Source organism: Vidua chalybeata, chromosome 9 (genome assembly GCF_026979565.1).
Source record: "Vidua chalybeata isolate OUT-0048 chromosome 9, bVidCha1 merged haplotype, whole genome shotgun sequence".
Lineage (NCBI taxonomy): Eukaryota > Metazoa > Chordata > Aves > Passeriformes > Viduidae > Vidua > Vidua chalybeata.
Window position 1 is genome coordinate 25,531,738 of NC_071538.1, and position 22,269 is coordinate 25,554,006.

General features: G+C 36.8%; 1 protein-coding gene across 1 annotated transcript in view; it reads right to left on the minus strand.

The window, feature by feature from the left end:
* Positions 1 to 22,269, minus strand: part of VAV3 (vav guanine nucleotide exchange factor 3) — a 149,268-nt gene that overhangs the window by 71,372 nt on the left and 55,627 nt on the right. The window contains exons 5-15 of the mRNA XM_053950723.1: positions 22,093 to 22,201; positions 19,389 to 19,481; positions 19,225 to 19,293; positions 15,910 to 16,013; positions 13,852 to 13,951; positions 12,500 to 12,595; positions 10,778 to 10,846; positions 8,288 to 8,374; positions 7,770 to 7,855; positions 7,265 to 7,397; positions 6,817 to 6,926 (exon numbers count right to left, since the gene is read on the minus strand). Of these exons, the coding sequence (XP_053806698.1) occupies positions 6,817 to 6,926; positions 7,265 to 7,397; positions 7,770 to 7,855; positions 8,288 to 8,374; positions 10,778 to 10,846; positions 12,500 to 12,595; positions 13,852 to 13,951; positions 15,910 to 16,013; positions 19,225 to 19,293; positions 19,389 to 19,481; positions 22,093 to 22,201 (1,056 nt within the window). The remainder of the gene's footprint in view (positions 1 to 6,816; positions 6,927 to 7,264; positions 7,398 to 7,769; positions 7,856 to 8,287; positions 8,375 to 10,777; positions 10,847 to 12,499; positions 12,596 to 13,851; positions 13,952 to 15,909; positions 16,014 to 19,224; positions 19,294 to 19,388; positions 19,482 to 22,092; positions 22,202 to 22,269) is intronic.

Consider the following 22,269-nt stretch of genomic DNA (forward strand, 5'->3'; position numbering starts at 1 on the left):
GCTATAAAATTAAATTAACCATATCACAAGTAAATTGTGCTTTTGATCAAGAACACGCAACTTCTAAGAATTTGCTAGGAAATTTGCTTATTTGATCATATGATGAGTGGCTTTTTTGAGATCAAGGAAATTATCTTGTTAACTTTTTGGAAACATACTGCATTGTTTCAAACAAGATAATTGCTTTCCTTTTTCTTTATCAGTCTACTTCCCCAAAAAGCATGGGAGGCGAATTGCTTTGAGCTAATCTATTCCTGTATAACATTTTTGAACACTACCTGATAGGAACAAAGCTCTGTCACACATCAGTATTTGCAAATCAAAAGCATCTATACTTTATATACTTCTATATTCAATGCCTGAATCTTATTTGCAAAAGTTCTAAGTCTTACTATTCCAATTTTACCAAGCTGCTTGTATTGGTAAGCTTTAAATATTTTATCATATTTATACTTAACTGAAGACAAGTCTGTGTTTTGGAGTCAAAAACTCTGAAAATACAGGATTTACACAGCCATTAACTTGTAAATTATTAGAGAAATACCTCTATGTGCTAAGAAAAAAGGTAGCATTGGTTTACAGGGTGAAGCTATGCTATCTATTCATATAACCAGAGTATCAAGACAAACATTTAATGCAGCGTTCCATGTTTTAACACTGAAGAAACTCCTTGCACAAAAAAGGCCAATATTAAGATGGCAGTACTTTATTTTTATGATGCAATGTCACTACAAATTTATTTCACTGAATTTTAAGAAGCACTAATTTTTCTAGTAATACTCCTCAGATATTGTAAGGTAAGTTGTAAAAACTTAAGGATTGGGCTATTTTTGGGTTTTGTGAACTAGAAGACATAATACCGAAGTATATTTATCATCTTCAGGTGTTTACCCACTGTTTTCATAAATTCTGGTTTGCTTTCACATTTTACACTGTCCTTACACTGTGCTCTTAATCATATCTAGCATCTTCACGCAGTTCTTGCTGTGTCTGGAATAATCTAAAGCAATGTTATAACTATAAATATGTTATGAATGATTGCTTATAACTCTGAAAAACACTTGATCAAAACCAACTGGAGTCACAACAAAGAACAGGCAAGCATTCTTCTTTAACAGACATGAATTTGGCATTAATTTCTGCAGTATTGCAATACTTATACTGATGAAAAAACCCCAGGCAGACATGTTTGTTTATTGCTTTGGTAACCTGTGTGAGGTTGGTACAAGTGCAACACCTCTGCAGGTTATTTAAAAAATGCAGCAGACATCTTAAGGCTTTTATGATGCTCTGATAAGAAACCTTTAATTTAATATGGCCGTGTTCAATATGTCAAAGCTCAAATATTCTCTCAGAAGAAAGCTTAATGCACATGCATTATTGATGCACTATCTGAGGGAAGAGATCTATTGGAGTGGAATCTGACCAATGTCATTAGTCACAGACTGCAAAGTGAATGTGAAAGCACAAATGATAATAGATAAGAGGACACTTTGCACCTACCTTGTGTCTTGCACTAGTTTTCATTAAAATTTAGAAAACCAATGAGCTCTGGGTCCAATTTATGTAGTTTCCCTAATCTAAATTGTTGTGCACACACTTAACAGGTTTGATAATGAATGAATCTCTGGATTATTTCCTCACTATCAGATGATATGTTCTGTGTCCCTTGAGTTGCAAGGTGTGAATTTATGTTGAATTGAAGCAGCAATTTTTCAAAAACAGGTTCGACTCTACCTGAGCTGCTGCACAAACTCTCTAGTGACCCAAAACAAAGTACAGTGTAATTAAAACTAAAACCAGTATTTTGTGAGAGCTGTACAGCTTTCATGTCTGAAATCTTTTATTTAGGTATTTAAAAGAAAAATCAGATTCATTAACCCCACACAATTAATGCATACCCTGATCACTATAATGAACCTGTTTCCCACTGATTTTTCAGGCATTACTAATTAGACATGACATTAATACTGCTATTTCAGCTACGTCAAAGCAGTAGCTGAAATCATAGTACTTCAGAAGGTGAAATTGTAACTGTTCCTCTGCCTGCAAGACCTTTTCATAAACTTCTCAATTTGTGAAAGGCAGTAACTGAGTAAAGCCTAATTAAAAGGTGTGTTACAACGCTGTTGCAAGAGACTTTACAATATTGGTGCTATGTGTCTTGAAATCCAGCAGGACTAAAGCTGACACAGCCCTGAGCAACCTAAGCCTTGCAGAAGACTGAAGCCAAAAATCTCTACACACCTCTTCCAACCTAAATGCTCCTTTAAATTGCATTTATGTGTAAGATGTTCCTATACTCAAGTCAAGTTTGCTGACAGTCCTTTTTACAGTGGATTACAAAACCCAGTTGAGAAAGGTTTAATTAAATTAGGAATTAAACTGGAAAACATAATGACAAAATAAATTCAGCACAAACCAGCATAAGATATTACATGTCATATTACACTAATGGATTCTAATATTTTCAGTGGGAAAATATAATCTGCAGCCTTTCATGGGAGCCTTTCTCTGCTGTTTTGGTGATGAGAACACACACCTGCTTCATGCTCTGCTGTGATCAAGAAACAAACTACACACAAAGTATTTAGTGGATGGAAGGGAGTGTTAAGTGTCAGCATGAGACAGATGTAGCAACAATCAACAGATTTTCTTTCACTATTTATTCTATCATCTCATGAGAAAATAGAAAAATTAAATTTTTCCTAACAATGATGAGAAAAGCAGTTGCTCTATAATAAGAAATTAAGCCTTGTAATTAGTCAGCTAAGTAACAATATAACTGAGGTACATACATAGAATATGTACATATGCATACAACAGAGGAGGCACACTTCAGCGTTCAAGAAGTGTTTTTTTTATAAAGAATGGTTAGCATAAATGCATTGACAAATATTAGCCAACTATTTTTAAAAATAAGCATTTTTAAAACCAAAAAGCCTGTGTAGAAGAGCTTTCTAGGGAAAAAGTATCAATCAACACTCCCACCTTTTAGCATAAGCTGAATGAAATGGAAGTATTACATATTTGTTCTGATTCTTTTGGTGTTTTCAATAGGGGAGGAAAGAAATTAGACAGAATGTGCTACTAGAAAATATAAAATATTTTCGTCTCAAACAATCAGTTTTTGAGGTTTTAAATGGCCTAGTTGTAGCAAATAAACCATGCACTTTATCACATTCCTGACAAACTTTCATTTAATACATGATGTCTCTGATTTGGCTGAATGGGAACAGTAATTTGGCTGTACACTTCTATCAATATTATCCTGGATATGGAATGACTTTGCATGTAAACCAATGCTATTTGACACGCTAGACCAAATTTAAACATTACAAGTCTGGTACAGTAGTCTTTGCAGCACTATCTTTGAAAAGATGCTTATTTACCCTTGCAGCTAAAGGCCCATCTACTACTCTGAACAGAGCTTCAAGAAAAAATAGCAACTGCTCAAGTTGGCCACTGTCACAGTTAAGCCTCACATCTCTTCCAAGGCAATAAGCAGGTTACACACCCCCGAGCACACAGAACGTGCATTCACACCAGCGAGAGAAGAGTTACACCAAGGCAGAAATCGGGCACTGGCAATGATGGCTCCTCTGAAAACATCCTCCAGTGGTTTCTGGCAGACAGCTTTAGGAAAACGTCTCCAATCCACCAACCAAAGTTTCCACTCTGAGAGCTGGACTGCAATATTAACTATGCTGCCCCAGTGTCCTGCTTCATTTTATTGTGATCTAGAAAATCCAGTACTTCAAAAGAAGCAGCAATTTTGGGTTGTACACAGTAAGCTTTTGGGGAGCTATGGGTAAATGAGCAGCTGTGGCTATTACTATGTCTAGGTTTACAGGATCAATCTCAGCTAGACCACAGAATCATTGTTGTATAGGCATGTGCTGTATGAAGAGACTTCAAGAACACCCATGAAATTCTTAGGAGAAAAAGAAATCAGGGTGTTTGGTATATTATATACTTTCTAAATAAAGCAATAGTCTCAGAAAAACAGCAAATACATACTGTAGGAACAGAGCTGCCATAAATAAAAAACAATATATAGATAAATTAAAACAATTTACTCAGTTTCCTATGACCAGTAATCCAGCATTTCCAACCTCCCTCAAAACAAAACTCACCACACACTATACTAACAGAGTTTGCTAAGAGGTAGAATATTTTCACAGGTTTTTGAAATTAGCTTTCCAAGAGAAATTTACTACTCTGAAAAGTAACACTCTGGAAATAGCACTGGGGTTTCATCTAGCCTTCCTTTAGGGATTTTCCATACCAAGTATGTCTAATGTATTCCTGCCCTCTGCACCTAAATCAAGTCCAGTAGCAAAGCAGTGCTCTCCTCTATATCATACTTCATCAATAACATAAGCTTCACATTTCTGGAGGCAAATACTCATCTCAACACCACCAGCATCTCAACAATAGGTGCTTTTTCAGCAAATAAACTATCATTACTCTTTCATACACCAGTATAAACATCTAAGTTCCCCACCTCAAAAAAAGAGAAATTACAGCCTAGCTGAAATAATTATGCCTCTTAGACTGTTCTAGTAGCAACAAGGTTAATTCTTACTTTAAAAATACTAAGAGAGATCCTAGTTTGTTCTCTTATTTGTTCTTAGATTAACACTTGCACAAACCTGACTTCAACACACTGCTATCCCAAAGGCATTAAAATTTCTGTCTGGAACTTGGTAAACAACATCATTTCTGATAATCAAAACCCAAAGTTTTTCACCCTTTCAACTGTGCTAGGTTTGCAGTCTTGTAAATTTTTTAAATAATGAGAAGTATTTTGCCCATGGAAGCAGCAATTATAATTGAATTAAATTAATAAGAGCACAATTTCAATCACAGCTACTTTTCAGAGCAAGTGGCAACAAGAGCAGAAAAGTTAATCTACACAGTAGACAACAAGAACCCTGAAAACAACAAATCAAACCGACTGAACAACTGTTCAACATACTTGGCTTAGTTTATTCCTAAATAGAAACTCTTGTGTCTCAGCATGCATTAGAAGACGATTACTGCTACATGCAGCAAGGTATGTTTTGGAAGAGATGCTATGGGAAACACAGTGAAGTCAAACCCATGTAACAGAGTTGGGGATGAGCAATGAATACTTCAGAAAGGATCAAACAATAATGCCAACTGCATCATGTTGCACCTCAGTCCTGATCCTGCTCCAGCCCCGGTGCCTTAACCACACAGGAAGAGGTTAAACTAGATGTGTGGCTTTACAAGAAGGACAAACACCCATGCAAGGCACCACCACCCATTTTCAAAGACCAAGTCCATCTGCCAGAGAGGAACGAGTGGCACACAAACTCACCAACCATTGAGGTGCTGCCTGCTCTGCTCCCACAGGCCAGCAGCAGCCCTAACTCCTGTGACAGAGGCACATTCCCAACAGCTGAACAGTGCTGGCTGGTGCCCAGCACTGTATGAGGGCAGAGCTGCACTCACACAGCAACACAAGGAGGGACAGGGAGAATGGTCCTGCACACAACCACAGAAATGGTTGGGAAGAATTGGGGAAAAAAAAACATAGTGCTCTCCCCATTCTTCTTAGCACCTTGCCTGACTTCTGGTTGTTTGGTTTTTTGGGGCATTGGGCCAGGATGCCTGAGGAGTGATGAAAAGTTAATGCTGAAGTTGATAAGTCCGAGTGCCTCACTTCTCACACACATGTTAAGTAAACATAATTATGATATTACACAAAGCACAGCAGGGAGAGCAGAGGGACAGAAAGAAGTACACATGCAAATAAATACCTCCTTCCATCCCCAGTTAAGACACCCAGAAATTTTTGCCAAAACACGTCATTTTTGCCTTCCATAAAAATCAGCAAGATGGGAAACCTAGTAAACAGTCTGTATTGTATCTGTCCAGCTCAGGTTCTCCTTCCATATGTTTCCATTATATCATTAACACTCATCATACTGAGGTTTTTTTTTAAAAGTATGCATTATTTTTGAGGAAGTTTCACTCAAATTAGCTCACAATAGCCTTTTTCCTGAATCCACATCCCTTTACAACCACATCCAAACCCACCACTGCTAATGCTGTTTGTGTTCACTGGGAGTCTCTCACTCCCCCTCACATTTTTTCTTTCCATAAAGCAAGCATCACCTATCATCCAATTCCCTTGTGCATGCTTTAAATTTAATCACAATATCCAAAGTGTCAGTAATCACGTTTGTCTTTCTGACAAGAATCAGAAATGGAAGTAAAGTTCATGCTGCATAACAATAACGTAATCTGCAGTGCTGCACCTGAACAACTTACTTTTCATGCAGTCTAAAGCAACCTCCTCTCACTTTAAAACATAAAAAGGAAATCAGCCTTTTGAAACTAAATCTAATATGCCAAGCAACTTGATTCAGCTGCTAACTAATAAATTAGATAAAAGCCACTAGAAAAGATGCCAGCATCCCCTACCAAACCACCAGCGTCACCTTTCAAAAACATACTTCAATTAGTCAAAATTAAAATGGGATAGGAAAAATGTCACTATTCTGATAGATATTTGTTGTTAATATAATTATTTTTTCCCCATGGTTGCTTAAGACAGTTTTTGCAGCGAGGTTGGAAAATATTACATAGCCTAGAGTGCCCTCTTGCTTTTCCAAGAGGAATTTCAGGGAAATACTGTTGAAGATATCAATCAGTTGTTTCTCAGAATGTCAAATAAAACAGATAACTAGACTCTATTAAAACATGAAGCAAGTTCAGTATAATTTAAGCAAAATCCTTACATGAGTGATTAATGTGATTCTACCTTAATAAAAATATACTTACAGAGCCATCTGAAATTGTTCAAGCCATTTTTTCTTTAAGTCTTTAGTTTTGCAATAAACTTCTAAACCATTTTCACCTTGGATATGAATGAGGTAGAAGCCATAAGACCACTGCATAAGAAGATTGATAATACAAAAGTCATCAGGCATGAAGAACGGAAAGGGAAAAAAAAACCCTACAAAATAACAAAGCATTTGTATATTCTTTAATTCATTAATTTTGGGAACAGTAAGACCACTTTTTTGTGTTCCCTTAGAATGACTTACTCAAACATTTTAATTACCTCAAAATAAATAAAGTTCAAATCTAAATATTCACTCCAGCTTATATTTAAAATGAAATACATCTTGAAGAGATTGTATTTACATTTTAAACTCCCACAAAGTGCTTCAAATTCTTGCTAAAAATAAACATGAAAAAATAACATGAATTAGCAACAAATATTTACCTTCTTATTTTCTTTATCAGTAGTGGGGTTATTTGTAATTTTGTATTTCTGAAGATCTATTATTTCCTTCATTTCATAATTATCCCCTCTCCGTTTGCAAACAATGACAGCTAGATCAAACAAGAAGATATGCCTACAAAAATACAATACAGAGATGGTTAAAAACACTCCAGAAAGCTAACACCAAAAAGTCTTAATTTACACACTTTTGCCAGTGGCACTTAAAATTTTCCAGGTGAAGAACTAAACTACTGGCTAATAAAACAACCAACACTGCAAGTACTTTAGCTTAAGACCAATTCCTTGTAAGGGACTTAGTGATCTTAGATAATAATGAAAGAACTCATTTTCCATTCATCACTTTGCACATTCACTTGGTCAGTGGTAGACAGGCTCTGTGAATGCCCAGTGGAATGGAAAGTCCCCAAGAATCAGCGAGCTGACCTCCCATCTATCAAGAATTACTTCACAGGTTTTCAATAGCGAACACAAGTTATGCCATCACCTGTCTTGCCTTGCACGTCTGTCTAATGTCGTTATCCTTATTTCCCCATCACCTTGAGGTCTGCCATATTGTAAGAGGGAATGGTTCTGAAATAAAAGTAAAATGTATGATTTCATACAGCAACAGTGTGAAGATAACAACACATTCAAATGTTAGACCACTCACTCCTTTTACCCCAGTAAAGGACTTTTCAGACCAGGAAACAACATCTCTTCCCCATTAGCATAAAATAAATACTATAAAGAATCAGTCCATTCTATTTTTGTCTTCAAATGGGAAAGGTTTCCCATTACAAAAACATCTGAGAGTCACTGTACATATACAAACATATTTAACTACCAACACCCAGAATAGAGATTTATGTACTTTAATATGTATGTCATTCTAAACCAAGCAAAACATACTTAAATATTATCAAGAATATTATAAACTCCTATGAAATGAGGACAAAATACATCTATCAACAGGTTTGATTAAAAGTGATTTTAAAATTATATGTAAATTTAAAAATCACATACCAAATTCTCTATTGATAGTTGAAACTGTCTAATTTCCCGAAGTGTTTCATTATCTCTCTTTACTTCATTTACATATTGAGCCAAGTCCTAGAGTATCAACAGCAAAAGGGAGGAAAAGAGTAACTTTTCTATAACAGACTGCTATAACAGATTATTTTGACAAGTTTATTTCTAATTTTATCTTTGTCTTATCTACATATTTAGTAATTTCTTTTGAAATTCTCTTTAACATTCAAGAATTACCAATATGTATAGCTAAATAAAGAAGGAAAAAAGTGTCTGCATATCTTCAACAATATTTACAACACTCTTTATGATATCTATTGGAGCATGAATTTACTATCAAGAAAGAGGGAAACATGTAATAAATTCTTAAAAAGAGCTGATTTTTTCAGAATTTCTTTAGTGTTTTATTTTCAAGATTGAAGATGGAAACATAATTTATGCAGCTCACTACTGAAAAAGCAGTCAACATCCAACCTCTGAGGTAAATAGGAGGTAAATAGAGAATATAGTAGAAAACATATATAAGGCAGCTCAAAAGCAGAATGGAAGGTGCAAATGAATCATAAACCTGGGTGCTTATAAGCTGCAGCCCCAGTAGGACGATCTTGCTCTTACTGTTGCACAGCAGAGAGAAGCCATTACACAGCAGATTTTAAAAGGGGCTTTTGAAGGGATATACTACTTGAAGTCACAGGGTGAGAACATTATTGTGCCCTTTACCAGAACATGTACTGTACACATTTCACTAAAGCCTTTAAAATGCTCTAAAGATGCTTGAGTAATAGTGACAATTTGCTGGGGCTTCTGTGTTTATGGCTAGAGATGGGGAGTGAGCAGAAGAGGTAATTGGTAGGGTCAGGAATGCTGAGAGCAGCAGTTGGAAAAGGTATTCTGATCTTCCTAACTTGCTTTTACAGTATCCCTTTAATATGGTCACAAATTTGGAGGGTGGGAGGAAAATACATCTTCTCCCTAAGATGTTTTTAAACAAAAACTATGAATAGCTGCAGTCATTATGCTAGCTTCCCAAACGGATCTGTGCAGGATACATACGCGGCAGTCTTAAAAGGCTTGGATTAGAAATTAAATAGCCTCCTCTCTTGCTGCCAAAAGAAATCCAACAGCATAATCCTTCCAAGAATTTTCTTTCCTGGGGAGCAGTACCACTTTGCTAGCAGTTTTTCCAAAGACATTTTCTTTTTGTCTCTCTTGGTGAGAGACACCCGGGTTTTTAGAAGCAAAATACCAGTGCTACACTGTTATTTTTACTACAATGGCAGGGACTACAGTAAATCAGAATGGGAACAACACTGCAAACTTAAGGAGAGACACTCATATCTCAGGGGTTTGTGGGTTGGGAGGGGGTGGGGGTGAGGTTTTGTAGTATTTTGTTTGGTTACATCCTGCCAGCCAGCGCATCTCTGCCACAGCCACTCTGGCAAGAGATTTCTTTGATTTTTACATCCAACAGACACCAACAATGAAGAAAACCAGCAAAGTGGAAAGACAAAGCAGGGGTAAATAGAAAACAGAGTTATTTTCCAAGCCAATTAGCTGGAACCAGGATGCATGGCCTGCCACTAGATGGATGAACACTGTGCCATCTCTTAGGCACCTCTCCGAGGGAAATTATGGTGGCCATCCCTCTACATTCACTGCACAAAAATGGATAACAAAAAAGGGAACTAAAAATCTCATTTGTGAGCTGGTTTGTATTCCAGGCATTCAAGGCAGTCACAAAATATGAGACAGCTGTGTGACCCAAAACTAACTTAGTCTGACTTCAGCATCCACTGTGGATCATACAGATTACAACAGGAGATATAATTTATGTCATGTTGGCTCCTTTCCTCACAGAAAATAGAAAAAACTTCCCAATTCCAGCACATGAATGTCACAATTCATGCCATGAAGGCAACTGAAGCAGACCTGTGCTTTGTTTCTGAAGCTGTGCAGAGGAGCACATAATATATTACCTTATGCACAAGGTAGCACAGTTATTCTATAAAGCATTTGTTCCTACCACTTGCAGATGAATGTACAGTGACAGAAAGATACTACTGCTTTCAAAGGTAATGCCACAGAGATCATATTAAGATGACAGAAAAAGGTCTTGTAAACAAAGACAGCTCTCCATCTCACTGGGAAATCACTGATCTTGATTCAAATTGACTTATAGTAGTAGAAATACTCCTAAATTTCAGAAGCAAGAGCAGCATGATTGAAACACCTGTTTTTCAGCAAATGCAAAAGTAACCCAAAATGGGGAAGTTCCATTTCACAAGCCCTTTGCTTAAGAAAACTACTGAACTTTTCCCAGACTTGAGCAAAACCCTCAACTTTATACTTGCCATGACATAAGCTCACAGGAACCTGTGAAAACATGTTTGAAATGTTGTGAAGAACATCCTCCAGGAAACAGAATTCTGAGCTACCATTCTAACCACCAACACACATAAATACTTCACTGCCTTAAATACTCACCTTCATTGCATCAAGTGCCAGTTTTAGATTTGCCTTCTCCATGGCATCAGTAGTGTGCTTTACCAGCTCCTGTGGACAGAGAAGTTAAAACTTTCCACCCACTGTTTGTCATTCTTATAAATTGAAAGCATCATTGCTCATCCCCACGCCCAAAAAATACAGAAGCCAAAACCAGAAAACACAGCCCAAGAATAGGCATTTTCATCCCCAGAGTGAGCAGCCTATCAGTGAATGGGGACTATTGCAAACAGTTAATTGGCAAGTGTTTAGGAATGATTGCTGCACAGCCCAAACACTGACTTTAGCTGCTAATGAACCATCACGAGAAGTGAATTTGGTCTGTCTAGCACTTAAAACTTGCCAAATCAGATCATTACTGTATGTGCATGCTGGAAGCCCAGGTAAAAAACCACTCAGGTTCATTTACACATTGCTATATGGAATTTCATCCTATTCCAAAGCAGACCTTGTCTGCAGACAAGGATCCATGCTGGCAGTAAAACCTCAGCTGAAGTGTGCACAGCTTAAAAGTCACCATCTCATCATACCCAAGAGGAAGCTGACTCAGAAAACATACTGAAATCAAATTTACGTGTTCAAACAATTCTTTTAGCCACTTCCCATATGGAAAATAGAGTCTTTTTTGGGCTTTATGAAGTAGAAGTGTAACCTCTTGAGGAAACAGGTCATTTCTTCTTTATAATTTGAGGCAATAATTATACATTTCAGCTCAGATCATTTAGTAAAATCATAAGACATGAAATAGTATTTTTATACTCATACTACAATTAATAATAATTACTTATATTTGCATTGCAATTCTAACAATTTACTCATTATTTTCTTTCCAAGTCTGCAAAATATTTTTCTTGTACAACATATAGATATTGTTACACAGAGCATAGTGACATTGTATACCATCTTTCCACAATATACAGGTTGATTATAAAATCATGAGTCAGATCTCATAAGTTTTTTTTAAAGATGCTGTACCATTCATTTTGCTTTTTTCCAATTTTGCATTGATCAAAATATTGATGACTCATTTACAGAAGTATTTCAAAAATTTAATATTACAAAATGTATGTTGTTCTGCAGAGTAAAAATTATGCTCCATATATAAGTAGTAGATCTTTTTAAAACAACATTTTACAAGCATCAGCAGGGTTGACAGTCTAATACAGTAATACATTTCTTCACAGCTCAACTAATGAGTCTCCTGGCACAGCTATCAAATTAAATTTATAAGACTCTCCACCCTTATTACAGGACTAACTGCAAAAGCTAATGCTTTGTGGGTTATAACAAGAAGCATTTCAAAATAAATACGGCTTAATTGCAATTTATGGCAGCGAAGAAGTATCTAAAAAGTATGCTGTACATATAGCCCAGCTTCCTCTTTTGGGGGGTAATGGTTGCCATTTCCAAGTACAATGCTTATGGTTTGGGACTACTAACCATTTTAAACACACCAACAATAAAAGGTCCAGCGACTGAGGAAACAATCATGTTTTATTTTATTTTCCCCAGATATGCTTCAGCTCTAAGAAATTATCTCTGGGAGAAACCCTGCACTTGACTGAATTTTATTTCTTAACATATCTAGGGAAGCGTCAATCACCTTCCTTTGATAAAGACATTTGGCTTTCATTTTTACAACCCACTGATGATAAACAATCACAGTTTTGCTCTCAGCCCCCTTAAATTTCAAAAATAAAATACCTGGAGCAGTAGGTGATATTTCAGCACTCTTTGCATAGGAACCACTAAGAGATCCCGCAATGTAAATTTCCCATTATTTGCCCTCTTGGAACATTCCTAGTTCAAAGCAGAAGAAAGAGTAAGACAATAGAGCTAGAAAATAAATCTATTCAAGTGATACATATGAAAATTCAGTGACATAGAAGCAACTATCTTAAGCTTGTGATAAATAGTAGCAACAAAATGAAGAAAAACAGTTGATAAGGCAAAACCAAAAAAGCCTGCATTTAGTCACATGTTCTCAGATGTTTCAACATGCATGAGAGTGTAGAACAAAGGCAACAGAAATTAGGCATTCCATACAGCTAAAAAAAAATATTTTCCTATGGTAGAAAAAAAACCCAAAAGGTAATAATGGAACTACAGGCCAGACAGTCTCATTTCAGCACTTCACTGCAAAAATTGTGGAGCAAGTCCCTCTTGGCACATGAGGAAGGTATATGGGAATATCCAGCATGGATTTACCACAGGTCAATGCCTGAGCCTTGACTGCTTCCCACAATGAAATGGCTAGATCTGTAAACAGGGACAGTCTGCCTTGACTTTTCCACTGCTTCATCTCTCACAGCAGAGTAATATCCAGGTCGGGATGTTATGCTCCAGGTCTATAAAAGCTGACTGAATTATGAGGCTCAAAAAGTGCAGTGACTGATGTTTCCTGCACCACCTGAGGGACAGCTGCAAACAGAGCTCCTCAGGGCTCTGTCCAAGGCCCCCTCCCCTTTAGTGCCATTGGCAATGATCTGCAGCAGAAGACACAGGACACCCTCAGCAGGTCTGCAGGCAGCACAGCCCAGGGTGCAGCTGACACCCTCAGGGCAGGCCCAGCACAAAGCTCACGTGAAGGCCACAAGGCAAAGATGAAGTCCCTCACCTGGTAGGCACCAGCCAGGGACATGCTGACCCTGAGGGCTCAGGAGAAAGCACCGTGTGGTCCTGGCAGACAGCCCTGAGGCCATGGGACAAGGGCTTATGCAGCCTACCGGTCCCTCCCAGCCTCTGTGATCCTGCAACTCTATGTTCCAGCTGAGATACACTGATAAATGGATGGTCACTTCCTGAAAGAAAACACTAACTCTACTAACGTCAGTGGCAAAACTCCCTTCACTTCAGGACCAGGATGTGCACTTTTGTACATGCAGCACATTTTCATTTGATCAGAGGCTCCAAAAGAATGAAGGGAAACACATTCACTCACCAGTCCAGCTAGTTTCATCATCATAAAGGTTTTGACTTCAATGAAAGCAGCACATAATCACAGAAACACATGGCATAAGGTGAATACATATATACATGTTAAAAAATACTGATACCTCTAACTTCAATTTAACATCTTCTTTTGTCTTAGAGATATTGTCTAAGCACGATATCGCTATCTCCACTTGACTGCAGTACTGTCCATAAATAACCAACCTAAATCAAAGCAAGAGAAAGAATGAAAGCAACGTTTGTTTATTTAAGAACAACCCTCGATCATTTTTCCACAATCCTTGTTTCAAAAGGAGCAGTACCTATATAAGCAAGGATAGACTTTAACCATGTATTCAATGGACAACATGAATGAATGAAGACTATTCAGGAGTGCAGTTTTGCTCTTTCAAAATAGTCTAAAATAATTGCATTTTCCTTTAATAGTCACATGCATATAAATATGTTCTGATAAATACAGGATTCATTTAAAAGCAGCAAAATTTCTGTTAAACAGAACAGTCTATAGTGCTTACAGCAATGTAGACTTCCAAGGTTGTAATGAATAAATTCTGGCGCACAGGCCTAATAGGATTAATTACAGTCATCCTTTAAAGAACTTGTAGGTTATCCAAACTGATCTGTCTCCAACATTTTCTATCAGATCTGAGCTCTCTGATAAAAATAATCGTGTATGAAATCTCAAAAAAATTTCAATAGATGTCAAGAGAAGTAATGCTTCCTGAAGGAGCCTGGTTTTACAACAGGAGTTTCTTGCCTCTCTGTGGAGTGCTTCTTTCTGCTAGTCCCAGTGCCAAGAGTGCTCTCTTCTTTCACCTTTTCACCTATTTCTTGAGGTGATTCCTTCTGTATACTTCAAACCTTTTCTGGTGGGTTCCCATGAGCCTTCCACTGAGGTCTCCTAAATTTCTTTTTCTCTCATCTTTACCCTTTTATTTAATTGTTTTTTCAACAATAAGGTGATGACAATGATTTAAAACTTATCATTTCTGATTTCTTTTAACCACTGTATGGTTCAGATGCTGCATCAACCTCTGTTCCCTTTTTTTAATAATATAAACTTGGTATTTCTTCTCAGTGTCCTTTTTTCCTCTTTTAGTACACATTTCAGAACAACTTCAGAAAGATAAGCATTTTCCAGAATAACTCTTTGTCCCCTGATTCCCTCCTACAGCAGCAGAAAGTGTAGCAGCCTGGGAAATAACTGTGTCCTGCTCCAAACTAGAAGCTGAGACAGAGGGTCTCCGAAGGCAGGACTGTTTATGGGCAGTCTGGGACACCCTTCTCCCTTGGAAAACTGGAAAACTGTCCCATCTAACATTCTTTGGATGCTGCTGTCTAATTTCTCACACACCAATTATTACAGCAATAATCCTCCTCCACCCTGAAGCAAACTCAGTTAGTTCCCTCAAGTCTTTCCTAACTCTGCTCCCAGAAGGACTTAATTTTTAACCATAACCCAAAGGTTACTTTAAGATAGGTCATTAACATAGCCAACAGAACAAGAGTTTTCAGCCAAGTACCACAGGCATATAAATTCATCTGTATAGTCCAACAGCTGTCAGTGCTGGCAGAAGAAGAATATGAAAAGGTGGGTAAAAAATTGGCAGTTAGCCCACGGGGTATGGCATGTTGCCACAGCTATCCTGTTATCACCTTGGCTGCTTTTCAAAGCTTGAAGGCAAATGGTGTTTGCTTTACTATCACACCTCTGACTCAGGGTAAAGCAAGACCATAGTCTCTTTTCTCTTGCATATGCTGTTTTTCTTCTTTCCAGTTATGACCTCTTCTGTTTTCTTTAATCTGAAATATCCCTAGTAAGTATCCTTTTTTTCACCTCTTAAACAATACTAATACATGTTATAAATTATCTGGGATTATATGCATGAAAAAAAAAATGCTGTGCAAAATTTAAGTTTTCTTACAAATATATTTGTTACCTGTCTAAGTAAAAATATTGCCAAAGCTGGGCTAACAAGAGTGAGGGCTCATAAAACAATAGGTTGCATTTTGACTTCCAGGCTCAAAACACCAAAACTAGCTTGATAAAAATACTTACTTTGAACTTAATCCTGTTTCAGAAATATTCACCAAATAAAAATACAGTAAAACATCAAACTGAGCACATATTAGTACAATTAGAAGGAATGCTTAAGTCTTACCTTTCCTTGTAGTTAATAAAAATTTGATATAGGTTCTGATCGTTTTTGTTAACAATGGAATCATTGATGTCCTGTGTAAGATTCCTGTGAATTTTCACCAAATCCTTAAAAACAGTAATGGGGAGGGGGAAAGCTTTGTAAAAACAGAATGGCTTAAAGCTTTGAATATAAAAATAAATTATTTTATGTTAGACCCATTAATTCAAATAAATTGGAAAACAGATCATTTGAGAGTAGAATCTACTTTTAAGGTTTGGCACATCTTCTGTTTAGTGCAACAAGAAAAACTAAACTCCAAGAACTACCTATTAGAGACTAATTTATTCTAGCTTGGAATGTGCAATGTTAATACACCTTTATTTCATAATGATAATTTTAAAATTAAGCTAGTCAAGTAAATGCTTTAGTGACAAGCTGAAGTAATGATTCTTGTCCCTGAGCTGTGAAAAATTAGTTCTATACATTACATTGGTCAATTAGTGATGTCCTAATGCTAAATTAACTGCAAACATAATGAGTTTCCCAATACAGCATGCAGCTAATGTCTGAGAGAAAGAATATTGCAGAAAGATTTGCTCTTTGATTACTGTTGCAACTCTCCTTGCTTATACACCATCATACATGAACTATAGGAGACTGCATCAGCTTTAACACTGTATGGACACTGTCAGAGAATTCACATGAAATTAAGTCAAAACAGGCTAATAAGTTTTGAAATCTGGGTAACTGTAAGTAGTATACAGACCACTGGAATGAAAAAGAGAGGACTGTTTAACAGAGTAAGCCACTGAAGATGATTTAATGTAAGAAATTATATACTATAAAAATAATATTCAACATTGATTTGCGAACTAAGTTAAAACATTTCACTTCACACTGATGAAAACTAATAGTACATACAAGGTCAATCACATCACTGATGAGGGTGCAGAATCTTGAAACAGATCAAATTTAGTTGCTAGCAACTGTATGGCCTTATCCTCAGAATCTTAAGTTGCAGTACACAGACATTATTACAGAAATGCTTCCCAATTAGTGTATTTGGAACAGGAGCACTTTTTCTAAAGAGCACAGACAGGGACTCAGCTAAGCAATCCCCCTGAAAAACAGCTTAATGCTAAGGGGACAATGGGTCTTTTTGGGTTTCCATCTCCAATAAAATCAAGTTTTAAACGAAACTAATGTAACATCATTTGAAGTTAATCAATGTTCCAACAGTATCTGCTACATGTACTTTCATCTCTCTCTGTATGTCCATAAATATAATTCAAAGGCAGGCACAGGTGCACATATAAGTGCATTTATATATGGGTGCACACACAGATGTACAAATAAATACATATATACACAATATAGACCGACATATACAGATGCAAATATAGAGCCATACATTCACTTTAAAGAACAGAACTTAGAAATATGAATGCCAATGAAAGGCACTCTCTTTAGACTGGTGAGTAATTTGGGGTAATTGTTTTTTTCCTTCAAAATGAAGTATTTTGATATCAGCAGTTGATCCAGCAAGCATCTTTTAGAGTCTATTTAAGGAAAATAACATCACCCTAAGGAAGCAATCCTTCACCACAACCCCTTAACAGAAGAAAATTCATTCTGTTCTGAGAACACAGCACTTGCTCTTCACATCTCACTTTGCTGCAGAGCTCTGTGTAACAGCTATTTTTAGTTTAAAAACAAGCTTCCACTGCCCTCCAGCCTTCCTGCTGAGGAACTGCCACACAGACAAGGTCTGAGCAGAGAAAGCATTTACAAATATTTTTGGCTTGGGCAAGTCCTGTATTTCTTTTACGGTTATTGGATACCCATGAAATGCTCCTGGAGTTGGGAATAAGCAGCATCTTCTAACAGCTGAATGCTGATAACAAGAAGCAATATAAAACAACCCAAACATAAGTTTACTATGTGTCTCCCTATAGTCTGAAATATACAGGTTTTGTTCTCTTCAATCTTATGTGAACCCACAAAATCCTTTAACTAGTAGTGAGTGGGCTGACCTCCCTGCTTGTGCTTACAGCACTCAAGCCCTTTCTCTACCCTTGTGCAGTGTTTCCATTGACTGGAATGAGGTCTTTCAACAAGAGTCAGTCAATACTCGGAGCCTTAGGAAAGAGGTTTACAGTAACAGGTAGGACATATCATGGCTTTATTTGCAATGAGTAAGAAATACTAATGCAGGACAGAATATAAATTTGTTTTCAAAAGCAAAGGGACCTCTGTGGAGAGGTGATGTAATTCAGGAAGACAAACTAGTTACTGATATCTGTGACAGTGTTTTGGACTAATATTCAAAGTGGAGGACATGAAAGCAATCAAGAGGCAGAGTGAAAACTTCATTGAGGAAAAAATATGGCAAAGGTCAGGTATCATCCACATAATAACTGTCATAATGTGCCTTCTATAAGGATGATGCTGGAATAGCAAAACATTTTTACAGACAGACCAGGTTCTCACAGAACAGAACAAAATCCCCAACATCTCCTCCATAACCTGAGAGCCTGTTGGACATGTGAGAGAGATGGCCAAACCAGAGGTGATATTTTACAAGCAATAATAGCTTGATGCAGCACATGGGCCACACTCTGGGGACCCTTTCTTCACAAAGGCCTCACAAAAGAACATTGCTTTCATTTGTCTGTGTTGAGGGAGGCTTCAGACCATTTCTGATGTCTTCCTTTAAAGCTAAAGCCATGCTGATCTCTTATCAACTAAAAACACATGTAAATTTTCATACTGTTTCAATTAAGCTGAAAATAAATGACACAAAGTAGCAATCACAGGAACCACTATTGTTTCTGTCTAATTGGAGGTTTCCTAGATGGTTCACAGAGGATTTCCTTATCCATTGTAGCACCAGATTCTGAATCCAAAACTGTGAGTTGTGTTAACTTGCAAGTGTGTTCAATGATGTAAGAGCCAGGGCAGCTACAAGGATTCACAGAGCAGCTACAACTAGTCAGTACACAGTGATAGGTAACTTAGCAGTCACAACTTTGTGCCATCATTAAAATATCAGCATTTGTTAGCAGATAATCCATTTCTAGAAACTATTAGCTTTTAAAGATCAAAAATACTGCAGTTTCTAACAATCCACTATCTCACATGCTAATACAATTTATCTTACCTTATTCCCTCAAGCAGAAAAAAAGAAATTGGTAATGCACACCTTTTTTTAATCAACTAATATCCACATAAACTCATCATGCAATGTATTTCAAATAATCATTTTGTGCAATAACATGAATATATTACAATCAGCTATGAACCTCATATCTGTTCATTAAAAATGTAATTACTCACAGGAATGTTGATGAAAACAGTATCAAACTCTGATGCTGACAGAAATCTTTTCAATGGCACCATGAAAAACTGAAAGAAAAAATAATATATACATTGGCTATTGTAATTCTATCTTCTAGACTGCTATAAAAATGCATGTTACAAGTCTGTAAGCAGCATCTTACTTTCTCAATCGATTCCAGAGTTTCAGTGTACTTCTCTTCAGTTTGCTTTATTTCAGCAAGACAACAGCTTCTTATGTCATTTTCAGGACATTTCTGCAATTACAATGGCGTCAAGTTTAAGTCATTAACAGGCACCTAATGGATAACAAATAGTTTTATTTGTTTAGAATTACACAATTAGGATAACTGCTTCCTGAAATTCTCTGACTGCAGCCTCCAAAGAGGACAGAAATAACCAAGAATATTTTAATGTTCAATTAGCTGATGACTTTAGTAAAATCAAAATCAAAGTAATATTATGAAAAATTAATGTTTAGACATAAAACACTGAAGTATCAGCATGTACTTTGGAAGTTGAAATACAAGGTCACATTTAATTTACATCCAGACTGAGAAATCTTATTTAAAATACTCAGCAGTTAATAATTCTATTAAACTTAATGGGGCTAAATCACGTAAGCAACTTTGCATTGCCATAAATATTGGATTCAGTCTAATCCTTGTACTTATATACAGTTTTTCCCCTTTTATTTCTCAAGGGGAGCTTCCTCTTCAGACACAACAGGAGTATGTCCTCAGATCAGGAAGTGCAGTAACATCAAAGTTCAGCTGTCACATATGTATGTGTGTCTCCGACAAGACCCTGGATTTTTCCATGTAAACCACTAGACACATAGAACATGGAAGTAATTATCAGCAATTACATGACTCTATAAAAATAGTTTACAAGCACTCTTACCCAAGATAGGATTTTATTGAAGCATTAATGCTGTAAATCCTATTTCAAATAAAAGAGTAAATAACTGGGAGATGATATGGAACCGTTCATGTCACTCAAGGCACAGAAGCTCCGGAGTTATGAGAGGTCAGCATGGAGGTTTGACACAGTAACTGGATAGGCTCTTGCAGTTAGAAGCAGTAACTAATCCAAAATGTTTTCTCCAATAACAATAAGCAGTATCTTAACAAGCAACAGAACTACAACATAATTTCTGAAGCCTATTTATCAATTTGCAACACCCTTCAGCACATCCCTGGTTGTATCTTACTTCTTTTCATCCAACATAGAGAATTCCTATGCTGCACATAGACTAGATGACTAGATGTTGTTCAAATACAGAGAGAGTCAGGAGTAGGAATTTAGCACTCTAGTTCTTTCCATTCAGAAAAACTACTTTTAGTTTTTGAACAAAAGCTTTTTCTCCTCTAGGAATAGCAGAATTTCTAGACTGAAATTTTAACATTTAGCTCCTGGTATGTTCTAGAGCTAGACTCCTTCCACTCCCTCTCTGCTGCCAGTCTGACACACCCACTAAGCACAGCACAGACTAAGCCACACACTGTCCATGAGCCACACACAGCTCCTGTACAGCTTGGCCACCTTAGAGTGGGAGATGTATTCCTACCACCTCAACCACATACCAAATTGCACATCACACAGCTACACGACCACTGATCTCATTTACCCTTCTCTCTTTGTCTCTGCATCCCTCTACAACCAGCTCTTACAAGCAGTACACAGCTTCTCACTCTCATTTACCAGGAGCTGCAATTTCAGAAAGCAATCTTGAAAGCCCAATTTGTGCAGTTCTTCATTTTCCCACAATGAACAGTAAGATTCTGTCTTTATCAGATGGAGACACGAGTAACCATTTTGCAAAAATGTAGTCTTATCAGAAGAATTGTGCTTTGTGAGCATCATCATGGTCATCCTCATCTCAAATTTATTCCCAAATTTTTTTGTACAGAGAAGGAGACACTGTCACTTAACTGTAGGCAATTAATCTCTATAAAGTATTAGAATTTGACATTATTTTGGCTTTCAGATATTTCTTACCATTAGCTCAATACTGCCCAAAATGTTTGCAGTACTTGCCCCATTACAGAAGTTGCTGTATTCAATAGTTTATATCCATCTGCAAAATTTGGGCATTTGTTGTTCAGCAGTACTTATATGAGTGATGCAAACAAGTCCTGGCATTCCAGTTAAAACCATTCACTTCAGTTTTGTGCTCACCTAACCCAAAGAGATCACTAACACAGACACTTTTGGCAGAAATTGACACAACAATTTTTCTATCCACACTGCAAACATCTAGAATTTGAGGGCAATGAACAAAAGGAAAGAGGGAATAACAACTAATGTGCGATATCAGTAGAGGTAAGAAAAGTTGCTTCTGAAGTTCAGCTACTCCTAGAGAAAACTCAGTGGAATAGTTTACTTTGCAACATAATGACAACCTAATGATCAACAAAACCTACATGGTTGAATAAACAGGAAACCATTAGTTTGAAACAATTCTCAGTTGTCCTTGCTAGGCTAGTTATCCAAACTATGGCTGAAATAATATTATACAAAATAATTTCACAAAATTATAACAATTTTGAAGGTAGGACACTTTCAAGTAAGCAATTCAATTAACTGCTCTTAAAATAGCTGGTAAATTTTACTACTCAAAACTATCAAAGTAATTGCCATATTTAATTTAAAAATCACCTTTTCTTTAAAAGCTTACTATAGTTAATGTTTTCCCCTTTACCCAAAAAGCCTGCAAAGTCTCACATAGAAGATAATGCTCTGCACATGACAACTCTTGATGGAGCTGAGCAGGAGTGTCAGTGAAACTATCTATAAAGACATCATTTCAACTTTCAAAAAGTTAACTGCTATTTTTCCAAAGCAGCTAGGAAGTGGAAAACATACAGGTTGCTGTGCTGCTTCATCTTTCATTAGGTCTTCATAAACTTCCCCACCTTCATCTTCTCCATAGACACAATCATACAACTCCTCATCTTCCTCAACACCAGTTTCACTGAAAAGAGAAGACAAGAAAAAAAACTGCAGTACAGACAAAGTACCACCAGGTCTGCAAGGGACTAC